The following is a 13,992-nucleotide window of genomic DNA, read 5'->3' as shown; positions in this document are numbered from 1 at the left end:
GAGACCCCATCTCTACAAAAAACTAAGAGACTAGCCAGGCATGGTGGCATATGCCTGTAGTCTCAGCTAGTTGGGAGGCTGAGGCAGGAGAATCGCTTGAGCCCACGCTTTCAAGGTTACAGTGAGCTATGATTGCACCACTGCACTCCAGCCTAGGGGACAGAGCAAGACCTTATCTCTAAAAAAGAAAAAAAAATGCTTTGTCAAATGTGTCCACATTTATGGATATAGGCTGAGTGGGAGGATAGCTTGAGCCCAGGAAGAAGATGGAGGCTGCAGTGAGCTGTGATTGCACAATGGCACTCCAGCGTGGGTGACAGAGCAAGACCCTGTCTTAAAACCAAAACAAAAAACCCAAAGGGAACTACTCTTGGCTGGGCAACCAGGTAGGGCCCTATTCAGGAGAGGCGTTTAAGCTGAGATCTGGAAGATGAAGTGGAAGAGAGTTCCAGCTGAGGGGAACTGCATGGGCAAAGGCCTGGAGGTGGAAAAGGCTTGGTGCATAGGGAAGAAAGCCCAGCGAGGCTGACTGGAGGGAGTGGTGACCCCAGCCCTCCATGCTCTTCCAGAGGCTTCTGCTTGAGAATGGGAAAGAATTTTCCAGCAAATAAGGCCCCCACTCCCAGGACGAGGTCCCAGCTTGACCTGCCCCATCCTGTCTTCTCAAGTACCCTGGGCCACAGAGGCCTTGAAAGACCCATCCTCATCCCTGCTGTGGGCCCCGGGGCTGGGGTGTCCTATCGCTGATGGCCTTCTTCAGGTGGATGAATGGAGATTACTCCAGGTACTGGAGCCTCTGTGTTCCCAGGCAGACAGGCCTGGCCTCAATTCCCCTCTCCATCAGGAGCAGGCTGTGGGACTTCAGCTCTTTGGAACCCAGGATTCTTCATCTGTAAAATGGGAAGATTCTCTCTCCTTCCTTCCTTCCTTCCTTCCTTCCTTCCTTCCTTCCTTCCTTCCCTCCCTCCCTCCCTCCCTCCTTCCTTCCTTCCTTCCTTCCTTCCTTCCGTCATCTTAATAAAATGTGTTGGGCTGTTTATACAGGACAGGCATTTGGTGGGAGCCAAAACAACGGGTTATTATGCTAAAAATAACCATCATTATAGGTGGCTGAGGGGTGCAAGTGTCTCACAGCCCAACACCGCAGCGGAATGAGAGCTTCATTAGGGCCGGGACCTTGTCTGGCTTGTAGCCGTTCCCACGACGACTGGCGTGGCAGGCACGTGGTCAGTGTTCCACCATCAAGTGAAGGGCAGATGAATGATACGTGAATGAATTCGCGAAACAAAGAATGCCCAGCTCCTTCCGGAAGCAAGGTCATTCACCTCAACGGTCGCGCCTCTTCCCTGCCTCTCCTCCGGATTCCCTGCCACTTCTAACTCTCAGGGAGTGTGAAGCACTCTTCCGTGCAGCGTGCCTCAGTTTCCCCCGGTGTAAGCGGGCGGGACCAGGAAGCCTGCTGGGGTCAGGGTGAGGCGGGCAGAGGAAGGTCGCCTGCAGAGGGGCCCAGCACCCAAGGGCGCCCAATCCACGCTCGCCCGCGCCAAGCCCGTCCCCCGACCCCCGCCCCCTGCCCCGCCCACCGCGCGAAGCCCCAGCCCCGCCGCCCGCCTGTCCCAAGCGCACGTGACTCCGTCCCGGCCCGCCCCGGCCCGCCCCGCCGTCCCAGCGCCGACTCCCATTGGTCTCTCTGGGAGGCCCCGCCCCCAGCCGGGGAGGAGCCGGGCCCCGCCCGCCGCAGCGAGGGGCTCCTGCGTCCCGAGTGCGCTGCGGCCGGACCGGGCGAGCGGGCGGGCGGAGCCGGGCCCGCGGGGCTGCTGCGGGGCGATCCGGACGGGCCGCGGCCGCGCCATGGTGAGCAGGGCGGGGCGGGCCGCGCGCACAAGCCGGGCGGGGATGCGGGGGCCCTGGGGCGAGGAGGGGGCGACCGGGACTGGGAGGGGCTCGCGCGGCGGCGGGGCCGGGCCGGGGTCTGCGGGCGGGGGAGGGGCAGCGCGGCGAGCGCGGCTCGGGGGAGGGTCCATTCGGGGGGCCGCGCCCGCGGGCTGGGGCCCTTTGTCCACGGCGCTGCGGCGAGATCGGGACAAAGGAGGAGACGGGGGACGGGGGGGCGGAGGCCGCTTTGCGGGGAGCGCGATCTGCCCGCCCCCGCCCGTGCAGCCCCCGCCCTCCAGCAGCTCCGTGCCCGCCCGCCTTCCCCCCGCACTTCGGGGTTCTTCAAAATTCTGGGGGCGGGGAGAACCTGGCAGCCTTCTGCGTGGCCAGGAGGGCTCGGGGGCTAGGGCTCCAGGCGACGTCCGGCGCCGGTCTCGCGAATAGGGAAACTGAGGGCTAGCCGCAGCGTTCGGCGCGCGGTTCTGTGGGCAGTGGCTGCGCGGCGTTGGCAAGCCTGGGTCCCGTGGTCCCTTTCCCACACCTCGCCTCCCGTCGGGTCGATTTGAGCTGCCTCCCCAGCTGCCGTTCCCTCCCAGCTGTCGCCCCCTGGGCCGAGCCGCCGCCTCCCTGTAGCCTGACTTTGCTCCTCTGTAGAGTGGGGGAGACGCTGGCGGCGTCGGGCAGGGTGGAATAGGAGGGTGCGTGGAGCGCGCCTGGCATCGCGCCTGCAACGCCGCCTGCGCTCAGCACGCGGGAGCCGCCGGGGCTCTGTCACCCCTGAGTACCCAGCACCCAGCCCAGGTCGCCCAGCCCGCCCCAGCAAGGGCCACACCGGGGTTCACCTGTCCCCGGTCCTCTCAGGCACTCGGGAAAGGAGGTGGGCAGAATGTGGCATTTTATTTATTTATTTATTTTAAAGATAGGGTTTCACCATGTTGGTCAGGCTGGTCTTGAACTCCCGACCTCAGGTGATCCGCCCGCCTTGGCCTCCAAAGAGCTTGGATTACAGGCGTGAGCCACCACGCCCGGCTGAATGTGGCATTTTAGAGTCAGGGTCGAAATGCGGGATTTGGGATGCAGGTTGCCTGGGTTTGAATCTGCGCGTCTGCTTTTGAGCTATGTGACCTTGGGCAGTGGACTTAACTTCTCTGAACCACTGATTTCTGTATCTGCCAAGAGGGAACAGTAATAGCTCAACTGCCCCGTCGTCTTGAGGCAGATAGGAGATGTCTTCATGAACTGTTTAGCTCAATGTCTGGCACATCTAATTGCCACCAACTTTCTGGGGCATCTACCAGCATAGTTGTTAGGCCAAACAGACCAACCCTGGGGTGGCCTGTGAAAATGACCAGTGGGTGATTCATAGAGTGGGGGCATGAGCCTCCGGGCCCAGGAAGACCCCGACTGACCTTGGGGCAGTCCCGTATCAGCACTCTGCAGGCTCTGGCTTCCTCTTTTGCCACCAGGGAAGCTAGGGGGTTCTGGAGCGAGTTTCCTCTTCTGAGGATGGGGTGTCATGGGTGGGGGTGGAGGTTGAGATGACACTGGCCAGAGAGCTGGGCACAGCCCCATCAGTGTTGGCTTCCACGGGCATCTGGCTGCTCTTGCTCCTGGCTTCTGGAGGTCTGGGGCCTTGTGTGATGCATCCTGTGTCCCATTGGTGCTCTGGCCCAGGGCAGAGCGGACGTCCCGCCTCATCCTGTGTCCAGCAGTGCCCTCTTCTCCCTACATCCCTGTTTTCCCAGTCAGAACCTGGGGCAGGAAATGTTTCTGGTTTGTGAACCGGGGTTCATTGAAGAGTTTGTTGGCACCCTTGGCAAGTGGCTTTATGGGGCCGATACTAGAAGCCCTGTGGGGATGGCTGGCCCCTGTAAGCAGGACAGCCCTCCTGGCGTCCCTTGAGGAGCCTCAGGAGGTGACGGCTGCCAGGCGGGGGTGTTTTGCTGGTGGTGAGCCCGGCAGCACTCGTGATGTGCCCAGCTGAGTTAGGAGGAGGCAGCGTGTCCCTGGAGAAAGGGTATTTGTGGCACTAGGCCTGGGCCAGGCTCTGTGCCCTCCCGGTCCTGGGGGTGGGCTTGGGGTCCCTCAGGCTCAGTTTCCTTCTGCGGCACACAGGAAGGTGTGGCTGGTGACATGCAAATCTGGTGGTCCCGCGGCCCTTCTGTTTTCACTTTTACCATTTCTCATCCTCCCCACAATCTGGTAGATGAGGTCAGGGACTCATACCCACTTTGCACATTGAGAAACTGAGGCCAAGAAGAGCAGGTTGCTTAGCTGGGCGGAAGCAGGGCACAAAAGCGAGTCCTGGGCTGGGAGGACGGAGGGCACTCCAGCCTGCTCTGCTACAGGCTGTGGGCCCCCCAGGGCCTGGAGCACCTGGAGTGGCCTATCAAGCAGGATCAGGCTCAGTTTGGGGATCCCATGAGGGGGCAGGGATAAGCAGACCCCTCCCCCCCATACTGTGGAGGACCTAGAGGACAAGCTGGGGCCCTGGGAGGGAGAACAGGACAGGAGGTGACCCCTCCCCTCCCCTCTGCTCCCCTCTGATCCTCTCCGCTTCCCTCCCCTTCCCTCCCCTCACTGGTAGCTGGGCCGGGGACTGTCCATTTGAATGGCTCTGACGGGGTGGTGTTCATCCCCGGTTCTGCCCCCACGCTCCTGGGGGCCCAGTTACTGATCTCTGTGGGCCTAGGCAGGACTGTGTCAATAACACCTGCAAGCTTGGGTGGCAGGGGGAGTGGCCCAGGGTGGTGCGGGCCCTGCTTACCTTGCGTGGCTCAGGCTTGTCTTGCTGTTGTGATTCCGTGGGATGAGTGTGGGCTCTGCCTGGAGACACAATGTGTTCTGTGCTTCCGCTGACCCCCACTGGAGATGAGGGTGCTGGGGCCGGGGGAGTGTGCAGACTGGAGAGCCTGGGCCTTGGAGCTTGCTTTTATGGTGGGTGGGTGGGATCCGAGAGTCAGCGGACCCCCTTGGCAGAGGATGGCAGGACTGAGGACACTTGGAGCAGGAGGGTGTGTGTTTGGGGGATCCAGATGGCCTTGGGCTTCAAATGCCAGGCAGAGGGGACACTCCAACCTGCCCAGAGATCGCAGGCCCAGGCTATGCTTTGGGCCCCTCTGCACTTGGAAGACGCCTCCCTTGGCTCTGCCGGGCTCCCCTCTGCGCTCCTATCCTGCCTTCTAGCTTTTCACTTCACCTCCCTGCATATGCCTCGGTTTCCTCACCTGCCAGATGGAGATGGCTCGGGTGAGCAGAGGCGGCTGCAGGCTTGCTGGATTCGATGCTGGTGGGAGTGAATGTGAGCTGCTGTCATGATGGCTGTCAGGCCAGTGAGGATTCCCATGTGCCAGCCTGGGCATCTCCCCAGCCCAAGCTGTGGCCTGTCCCTCTCCCTTGCATCCTGTGGGCTTGACTGGATCAGGGTGAGGGGTTACCCAGCTTGTAAGACACAGCTTTGCTCAGAGGGGCTGGAAAGAGAGAGCAGGCGGGTGGGGTCCAGCCAGGCACAGGGGCTCGTGGGGACCTGCTGCCCTCCATGCTTTGAGTTTCCCCGGGTTCTGCTTCTCAGTCACCCTGCCTGCCAGCAAGCATGGAGCCAGCTTGCCCCTCCTTGAGCTTGGCTTGCCTGAATCCTGGCATTCACTGCTCTGCCCCCGCACTTGGGCATAGGCCTGTCCTCCCACGCAGGCTGCCGGCTTGAGTCTGGTGGGACAAAACATGGGGGCCTGTGCTCAGGGTCCTGTGAGTGCTCTGGGTGTCATGGACCCTCACCTATGATCCCCTTGGGAACAGGGTCTCCTCTAACTCATCACTGCATCCTCAGGCTGGGAACACTTAGCTGACATTTACTGAGCACCCACTATGTGCCCGTGCTAGGGCAGGGTACAGTCGTAGGTGGGACAGATGGTGCCCTCTTCTGACAGCCTTGGAGTCCAGTTCCAGGAGTGCGACACAGCCAGGGGACAGCCCCTGAGCCTAGAGAAGGGCAGGTAGCACGGAGAACAAATGAAGTAGGGCCAGGCTGCAGTGGGGGCGTGGGAGGAGGGGGTCTTGGGCCAGGGTGGTCTGGAAGGGCAGCCTACAAGAGGCGCCTTCTGAGAAAGTCTCGAATAGGAAGGCTGCAGCCACGGGGCAGTCAGGGCAGAGGTGGGAGTGTGGGCTTGCAGCGGAGGGCGTGGGGACACCTGGGGAGGCAGGAAGCTTGGATTCTCTTCTGGTGCCAGGGAGGGTTCTGAGCGGGGATTATGCCATCACATTTTTGCAAAGATGGTTTCTCAGGAAACATTTGCTGAGTGAACAAAGGAACAGATACGCACTCAGAAGGGCCAGACCACAGGCCAGGCGTGACTGTGGCTCAGTCCCTGGGCTCTGTGCTCACGGGGGGCAGAGCCCCCCACCTGGTTCTGCCCATGTCTCCCGGCTTGGGGTGAGGGCAGCAGACAGGGTTTTGAGGTCATCACTCCTCTGAGAGAATCCCTTGGAGCTGGGGCTGCCTGTGCCTCAGTTTCCTCATTAGTCCTGGTTGAACTGGGGCCCTTCGACCTGGCCTGCCCACCTGGCTTTGCTCTGCCTACCCTAGGTCATGGTGCCATTGTTTGATTTTGTACTTCCTGTCTGTGAACCACCCCCACCCCTAAACACACACACTTCCCCTTCCGAACTGATACTGACTTGCCTTCCTGTCCAGAAGCCCCGGGGGAGGGCAGGCGCCTCAGCAGGCTCTGTGAACCAGAGGTGCAGGAGAGAGGGTGGCGGGAGGCACGGGCCAGGCAGGTGTTATCCCTGCAGGGAGAGAACGCAGAAGTTGGGATGAGTGTACACAGGCTCACCCAGCCATGGTGGGCAGGCTGTCCAGGGGGTTAGGGGGGTCTCCTGTCCAGTCTGGAGGCCTGAGAGGATAGCTGAGCAGGGTTGTGGGACCTGATGGTGGCAGGAGAGAGGCCAGGGTGGTCTGTGCATGCAGGGGACAGGGGAGGGCCACCGTGGAGCTCATGGACCACTGGAGGGGGAGATGGGCGCTAATCAGGTGGCCGTGCGCCAGAAGCCAGGGCTGCACACCGGGGCCACTGCTCCGGAGGGAAGGAGCCCGACCTGGACTTCCAGGTTGGGAAGGCTTCCCTGCCGGAGCTGGCATTAACCAGGTCAGGGTTTCTTTCTCCAGCTGGTCCATCTGTGGGGTGGGGGCTGCCCTGTGCACAGTAGGTGCCAGAAGCATCCATAGTCTCCCTAGATGCCAGGAGTGCTACCTCCCCTGAGTTTTGACAAGCAGAAGTGGCTCCAGACATGGCCAGATGTCCCCAGGGTGGGAACACAATGACCCCCAATTGAGAACCACTGAACAAGGATAAACTGGTGGAATGTTCTGAGCAGGAGCAACTGCCCGGACCAGGGCCTGGTGGGAGGGTGCATGGGGGTCAGCGTGGCTGGCAAGCAGGGCATGTTGGGGATGTGTAGTGTTTGCTCCTGCAGGTCATTGTGAGGACTTGGGTGGTCTGGGAGCAGACAGGGAGATCCTTAGTGCCTGCAGCAGCCTGGCCCCTAGAGGCAGGGGAAAGGCAGTGGAATGGAGGGAGCTCACCTCCTCTGCCCAGGGCCCTCTGCGAGGCTGCCGGTTTCCCGGGGCCTGGACCCCAGACAGGTGCTGGGGATGCTGACTCGGCTGGCTTTGACCTTCAGGCAAACCTGGCTTCTGGGGAAACTCCTGTTGGGTAAGAATCATTTCTCCTTAAGACTGCTGTTGCTCAAGAATGCAGCAGGTTCGATCCTGTTTGGAGGGAAAACCTCCTTCCAGGGCTGTCTGCCTGTGCTGATGTCAGTCTCATCCAAAGGGAACAAAAAGAAGCCAGACGTCTAGTCCTGAGTGCCAACTGCGCGCCCAGTCCCGTGCGGAACGTGTCTCAGGCCTGCTTATCCTCACTGACCCCAGGTGCAGTGAGTGTTTGCTCTGTTTGTGGTGAGCGAGGCAGAAGAGGGAAGAAAGTGCAGGTTATCTTGGGATGCCGGAGAGCCTGCCAGCCTCAGCACCAAGGGGCAGCAGCGGCAAAGCCCTGGCCTCAGCGTGCTGTCACTGGTTGTGCCTTGGGTGTCACCTAGAGGGTTGACAGGGCACCTGGAGCAGGGGACTCTTAGTCCTTGTGTGCATTCCACAGCCGCGCTGTCCTGAGCCACTCGGCAGCCGCATGCATGTGTGAACTCCGTGGCTCGGCCAGGTGGAGGTGGTGGTTCCGGCCCTCCTAGTTCTGGCATCACTTCCTCAACATGCAGAGCAAGGCTTGGCCTGGCCTGGGAGGGGCCTTGTCCCTGCCCCCACCCAAACCAGCTGGTATCCGACTCCTGGCACTTGCCAGGGGGACCCCCTCTGCCTTCAGAGAGCCTTAGCCCTCACCGTTCCTCCTGCCAGGAACACTCTAACCCATCAGCACTGCCTCCCTGCCTCCCACCTGCCCACCCAGTTTAGCATCGTGGTACCTAGTCGCCGTGTTCCTGACATGGTGCCCTGCATTGTGAGTGACCAGCATCTGGGGTACTGACCTGTTGCGGTCTGGCTCTTGCACTAGATGCTAAGCTCCGTCGGCGGGGAGTCTCTGTCCCACCCTCCCTGCCTCCCCAAAGCTCCCCAAGTGCCTGTCTCCATCTCCCGGTACACTCTACCCTGTCACTTGCTTGGTTGGCCTTGGCCCAAGCCATACAAGGGACTCCGCTGCCCAGCTTCCTCCTCAGATGGTGTGCCGTGTTCCAGGGGTCTTCCCAGGCCAGCTGCAGTGCCTGGTGGCAAAGGCTGTTGTCCACTACACCCTCTCACAGGTGTCCCCAAAGGACCTGACTGTTCTGTATATGATGTCTGTTTGGGACAGGGACTGATGTCATTTCTCAGCTTTTTTTTTTTGGAGAGAGTCTTGCTCTGTTGCCCAGGCTGCAGGGCTGGAGTACAGTGGTGGGATCTTGGCTCACTGCAACCTGTGTCTCCTGGCTTCAAGCGATTCTCGTGTCTCAGCCTCCCGAGTAGCTGGGTAGCTGGGATTACAGGCAGGTACCACCATGCCCAGCTAATTTTTGTATTTTAGTAGAGACGGAGTTTCGCTGTGTTGGCTAGGCTGGTCTCAAACTCCTGGACTCAAGTGATCTGCCCACCTCAGCCTCCCAAAGTGCTGGAATTACAGGTGTGAGCCACCGCGCCTGGTCATTTCTCATGACCTCAGTCCCTTCGTGGTCACGAACATTGAGTAGGAGGGCTGGGCTTCCCAAAGGTGTACCTTCAAGAGAAGAACCAGAACCGCACCTGGCTCTCTGGCAGCCTTTGCTGCAGCTGCTGCTGTTGCAGTGTTCCCGGCTTTGCAGCCAGCAAGGGTGACTCGCCTGGCTGGTACAGCAGTACTCGGGGTTTCAAAGGTCGTGAGCAGGAGCTGGGTGAGCACCGGCGAGCAGATGTCTTCGAATGCTGGCCAGCATACTTTTTGGCAGGGTGAGGGTGTGATGGGCAGGTCTAAGAACGATTAAAAATAGACCTTGTGGAAGTGCCAGCTGCAGCTCATGGGTGGTCTGGGTCCCTGGCGGAGGCCCTCCTGTACCTCACCTGCTTTGTCTTTCAGGACTACTGTGCCCAGCCTGAGTTCCAGCCTCACTGAGTGGCCACCCCCAAAGCACTTCCAGCCGAGGAAGCCCCCAGCACTGACCATGTCTATTATGGACCACAGCCCCACCACGGGCGTGGTCACAGTCATCGTCATCCTCATTGCCATCGCAGCCCTGGGGGCCTTGATCCTGGGCTGCTGGTGCTACCTGCGGCTGCAGCGCATCAGCCAGTCGGAGGACGAGGAGAGCATCGTGGGGGATGGGGAAACTAAGGAGCCCTTCCTGCTGGTGCAGTACTCAGCCAAAGGACCGTGCGTGGAGAGAAAGGCCAAGCTGATGACTCCCAACGGCCCGGAAGTCCATGGCTGAGCCAGGATGGGAGGCTCCTGGTCCTGTTTGCAGCCAGCCGAGAGGTGCTGGGAGGGGCAAAACCACACAGACGTGCTGCTGTCTGAGAGGAAGGGCTGACACTTGCTGGCATGGCCTCTGCAGGCTTCGTCATCGCATGCACTGACGCCCGAAGGCCCGCTGTCCTGGGCGTCCCTTCGGCCTCCGGGTGAGGCTGCCCATTGCAGGCAGTGGGCAGGCCTGACCTTGCTGGGGCTCACAGCCCCGTAGCGCTTTTGTTACTTGAATGTTTAGCTGAGCCTGTTTTTGATGGAGCTACTACTGTAATGCGTGAACTAACAAACCTGTGAACTGTAAATAGGCCTCCGGAAGCACGTGCTTAAGCCCTTTTGCTGATTTTTTAAAATATCATCTAGTGCACACGGGACTGGTTTGATTCTGGCTGTACTCATGACAAGCTGAGTCAAGACCATGAAGGGTCATAGGCTTGTAAAGGCCCACGCTGCACTCAGCAGGGGTCTCTCATGTGTATTCATCTGTCTGTATTTCAAGGAAGTGAGATGCCAGTTTGGGGTCTCGTGGCCAATCAATTGGGGTGCTTGGGTGATCTCTGCTTGGTTAGTCATGGGTGGAAGAGGAACCACACCCCCCACACCCTTCTGTTCCTTCTCCAGTTAGACTCACATGTTAAATAGCAGTTCCTGTTGAGATTGGAGTTACTGCAGGGAAGCTACCGGACCTGCCTGGGAGCCATTGAAGGGCGAGTCAGGGCACGAGTCCCAGAGGCTGCCAGCATCCTTGTAGCAGAGTAGTTTCTCACCCCTTTGGTCTTCAGCATGCCGAGTTCTCCCCAACCCCCTGCAGTGCAGGCTTCGCTGAAATTGCTCTGATTCTCATAGAAACACCAGAGTCTGTGGTGGCTGCTTTTGGTCTGAAACCCAGTTGGCCTAGGAAAGAGAAAGTTGTATGTTTTGTGTTGGTGTTTCCTAGTTTCTGCACTGGACAGGGAGGGGACTGTTGAGGTGGTCTTTTTTCTTCTTTTCCTCTTCCCTTTTCACACCAGTTGGCTTCCTCTCCTCTGATAACCACCTGCCTGCAGGGTCCTGACTCTGCTGTCCTCAGCGGGTCTCCCGTCTCCTGACCCAGCTCTGAAGGCACTGAGGACCCGGGGAACACCATTTCTCACATGCACATTGCCACAGGAGCCACCAGACTGCTTCCTGCCAGCCTGTGCTTGCAGCAGGGGGCAGGGCAGAGGTGAATGCTGAGTTCAGGACTTGACTCTCCCACAGGTGGTGAGTTGGTGGCTCTCAGGTGAGCTAGCGTCTCCAAGGCCTCTCCTGTGTACACTTCAGTGAGCTCACTTTGATTTTTAATCCCACCACCGTAAGCACACAGTAATTTATGATTCAGACGTGACTCATGCCTGCCATCCTCGGAAGGCCAGCCCTGGCTTAACCACAGAACGCTGGCCCTTAATGCCTGAGCTCAGAGCTCTGGTCTCCTGCTCAGGCTAGAGGAACCTCCTCTGGACTCACCCAAGACTCTTCTAAAAAGCGTGTTGAATGAATCCACATTCTGAAACCTCAAGAGGGGAGAAGTACGGAGCCCTTTTAAGCAGCATACACCTAAATTGCAGGGGTTAAACATTAAGTAGTAGCTTGGGGTGGGAAGAGGGATGGCTGGCGGGGCCATCTGAGCAGGAGGTAGTAATGAAACACCTCAGCTGGGCTCTTGAGAGCCCTTAGGAAGGAGAGGCAACACCTTTATCCACTGACGTGGACAAGCTCAGAACAGGTGGTGGGGGGGGCAGGTGTGATATCCGCAGAGGCCCCGCAGGCTGGCTGGGCAGGACACATGGCAGGAGCCACTGAAACCAGGCCTAGGAGGGAGAACAGAAGTTCCAAAGGTGGAAGATGGGGGAGAAGGTTTGCCTTGGTGAATGAGGAAAGGCTGAGGCGGGCATGTGACCCATCCCCTCATGTTCCAGAACTTCCAGGCTTTCTACCTCGACTCTCACCGCAGCCAGCACATACCCTAGGCTGTTTTTCCTTCCTCCACACCCGAGGGACGCAGGAGCAGCTAGGATCTGCATTTTCAGATTCCGAGCCTGATCCCTGAACTGACCAGTGCTCGATTATCAGACTTGACCTGTGGTTTTGACCTTGCCAGTGAAATCTGGGTTTTGAAGTGATTAAGCATCACTTTCTCATCAGTTTCACTTCTGAAGGCTTTCTTATCCCACTCCCTGGTGCCAGGGACGTACTTGGGAGTTTGAATCAGGCCCATTTGAGCATGGTAGCTGTGTTGGGTGAAGGTCAGAGACTAAGTGAGGCACTGGGGGAGGGGGGGTCTTTGGGAGGAAAATGAAAATGCCTGTAGAACTAGTGAACCACATCATAGCGCTCACTGTTCTTATTTTTCAATAGCTACTTTTTTTTTTAGCATAGACACCAGAGCCACTCTCTCAAATGGCTTAGTAGGTTATGACCTCTCTTGGAATTCTTTCTGAATGCCCAACTGTTGCATTCAAGTTTTCTGACTAATCAAGAAATTAAGCGTTCATCCTTTGTATCACTGCAGAAGCAACAGTGCAGGGACAGGGAGGGAACTTTTGACACTGAGCCACTAAAATATGGACTAATTTTTTGGACGAATATTCAAATGGACTGTGCTACTGTTTTTGTCTCAAAGCTACCAAGTTTGTGCAATAAGTGGAAGGGATGTCATCCCTCTTCAATAAATGCTGAATGACATTCAAGTTGATTTTCTAGACCACTGAGAAAATCTTTATTTACAATAAATTTCAATAAAATTTGCATAAATATATTCCCAATGTACAATTTTCACTTCTGATTTCTTCATGTCATTTAAAAAGTTAGTCTGTCCTATTCTCGTTACTCCTTTCAGACGCCAGTGTGGCACTGGTGTTAGCAAGTGGAGGGGAGCTGCCAGGTAGCAGGGGGGCACCTGAGGGCTCAGGCTGCTTGGAGTGGACCTCTCTCTGGGCCGCCAGGCTTTCAGTTCCATCCCTGCCCTCCAGTTTCCTCTCCATGGTGGCCACCAGGATCTTGAGCCACGTGTTCTCGGTGAGGAGGTTTTCTGAGGCGTCGGCCAGCTCCTGCAGCTTGCGGGCCAGCTCCTCCAGCTCGCGCGTCTTCTGCTCGTAGAGAGCCTGCAGTTGCTCGCTGTGCATGCGGAGCAGGCTGTGCTGCTCCTCCAGGGCCCGCTGCTGCCGCCGCAGCCGATGCTCATCTCTGCGGGCGCTGGAGAGCTGGGACTCCACCTGCACTTGTGCTCGCTGGAGGCTGCTTATTTCTGCTCTCAGTTTCTGGATCTCTGTCTCCAAGTGGGAGATGTGCCCCCGCTGTAAGACTGCCTCGCTCTGAAGACACTCCTTGGTGGGAGAGTTAGCCACATTCTGGGGGCTGGAAGCAGGGTCTGAGTGATGCAAAATGAACCTCAGCAGGTTTGGAAGGGTGATGGGGACATCTTCGGGGTATTTCACACTTAGGTCCTTTCTGGAGAGAAAGGGAAAGGAAGCAAAGACGCGAGTCGGGCCAACACAATTCATCCAAAAGCAGACTATACCCAAGGCCAGGCCATCACTTCTCACCAATAAAAGACATTCCACGGATTTAACTTACTGAAAGTAAGGAAAATGTTGCTTGGGCAAGAAATTCTCTACAGAGGCTGTCCCATATGCTTATTCTGTAATTTACATGGCTTATCTGTTCCTGAAGCCAGAGCTCAGATTCACCCACACAGTCCAAGAAAGACAGGAGTTCCTAGGCCCAGGCCTAAAGCCAGTAATGCAGGGCCCTGGGAGTGTGTAGGCAGGGGGCCTCTGTGTGCTCGGAGGTGCCCAGTGGCTGGGTCGGGAAGAGCGTCCAGGGGAGGCAGGACTGTCCCACCTGTGTCCCTCTGTGCCCACTGACAGTGCCCAGAGAAATAGGAAGAACTTGAAAGATATTCAGCCTGTTCCTTTAGCAAGCATTTATTACACATTATCTAAGGCAAGGGTTCTCAACTGGGGGTGACTTTACCCCCGATCCCTGGGTACATTTGGCTCACACCTGGCAACCTGATCCCTGGCAAACAGAACAACCAAGGGACTATGATTCAGGCTGCCCGGCCCTGAGAGCACAGAATAAGGAAGGAAGTGACAAAGGAAGGGGTTTCCCCACAGCTTTG

At 58.1% G+C, this 13,992-nt stretch overlaps 2 protein-coding genes and 1 long non-coding RNA gene across 4 annotated transcripts in view; 1 reads left to right on the top strand and 2 right to left on the bottom strand.

The window, feature by feature from the left end:
• The first annotated feature begins 1,760 nt into the window (after positions 1-1,760).
• SNN (stannin) lies at positions 1,761-12,627 on the top strand. Its single transcript, XM_021668003.2, has 2 exons — positions 1,761-1,854; positions 9,468-12,627. Exon 2 carries the CDS (start codon positions 9,553-9,555, stop codon positions 9,817-9,819), a length of 267 nt encoding a protein of 88 aa, XP_021523678.1. The 5' UTR covers positions 1,761-1,854; positions 9,468-9,552; the 3' UTR covers positions 9,820-12,627.
• LOC135269026 (uncharacterized) lies at positions 2,777-5,861 on the bottom strand. Its single transcript, XR_010337365.1, has 3 exons — positions 5,103-5,861; positions 4,643-4,701; positions 2,777-4,261 (listed from the first exon to the last, which is right to left on the bottom strand). It is a non-coding gene; the product is annotated as an uncharacterized LOC135269026 (long non-coding RNA).
• Positions 12,561-13,992, bottom strand: part of TXNDC11 (thioredoxin domain containing 11) — a 64,684-nt gene continuing 63,252 nt past the window's right edge. For both annotated transcript variants that reach the window (XM_064362495.1, XM_064362496.1), the window contains one exon: positions 12,561-13,319. In XM_064362495.1, the coding sequence (XP_064218565.1) occupies positions 12,677-13,319 (643 nt within the window). In that variant the 3' untranslated portion in view covers positions 12,561-12,676. The remainder of the gene's footprint in view (positions 13,320-13,992) is intronic.

Source organism: Aotus nancymaae, unplaced genomic scaffold (assembly GCF_030222135.1).
Source record: "Aotus nancymaae isolate 86718 unplaced genomic scaffold, 86718_ANA_hifiasm-v0.15.2.pri h1tg000049l, whole genome shotgun sequence".
NCBI classification, from domain to species: Eukaryota; Metazoa; Chordata; class Mammalia; order Primates; family Aotidae; genus Aotus; species Aotus nancymaae.
The sequence above is the reverse complement of the archived record's forward strand: the minus strand, read 5'-3'. Positions and strand labels throughout refer to the sequence as shown.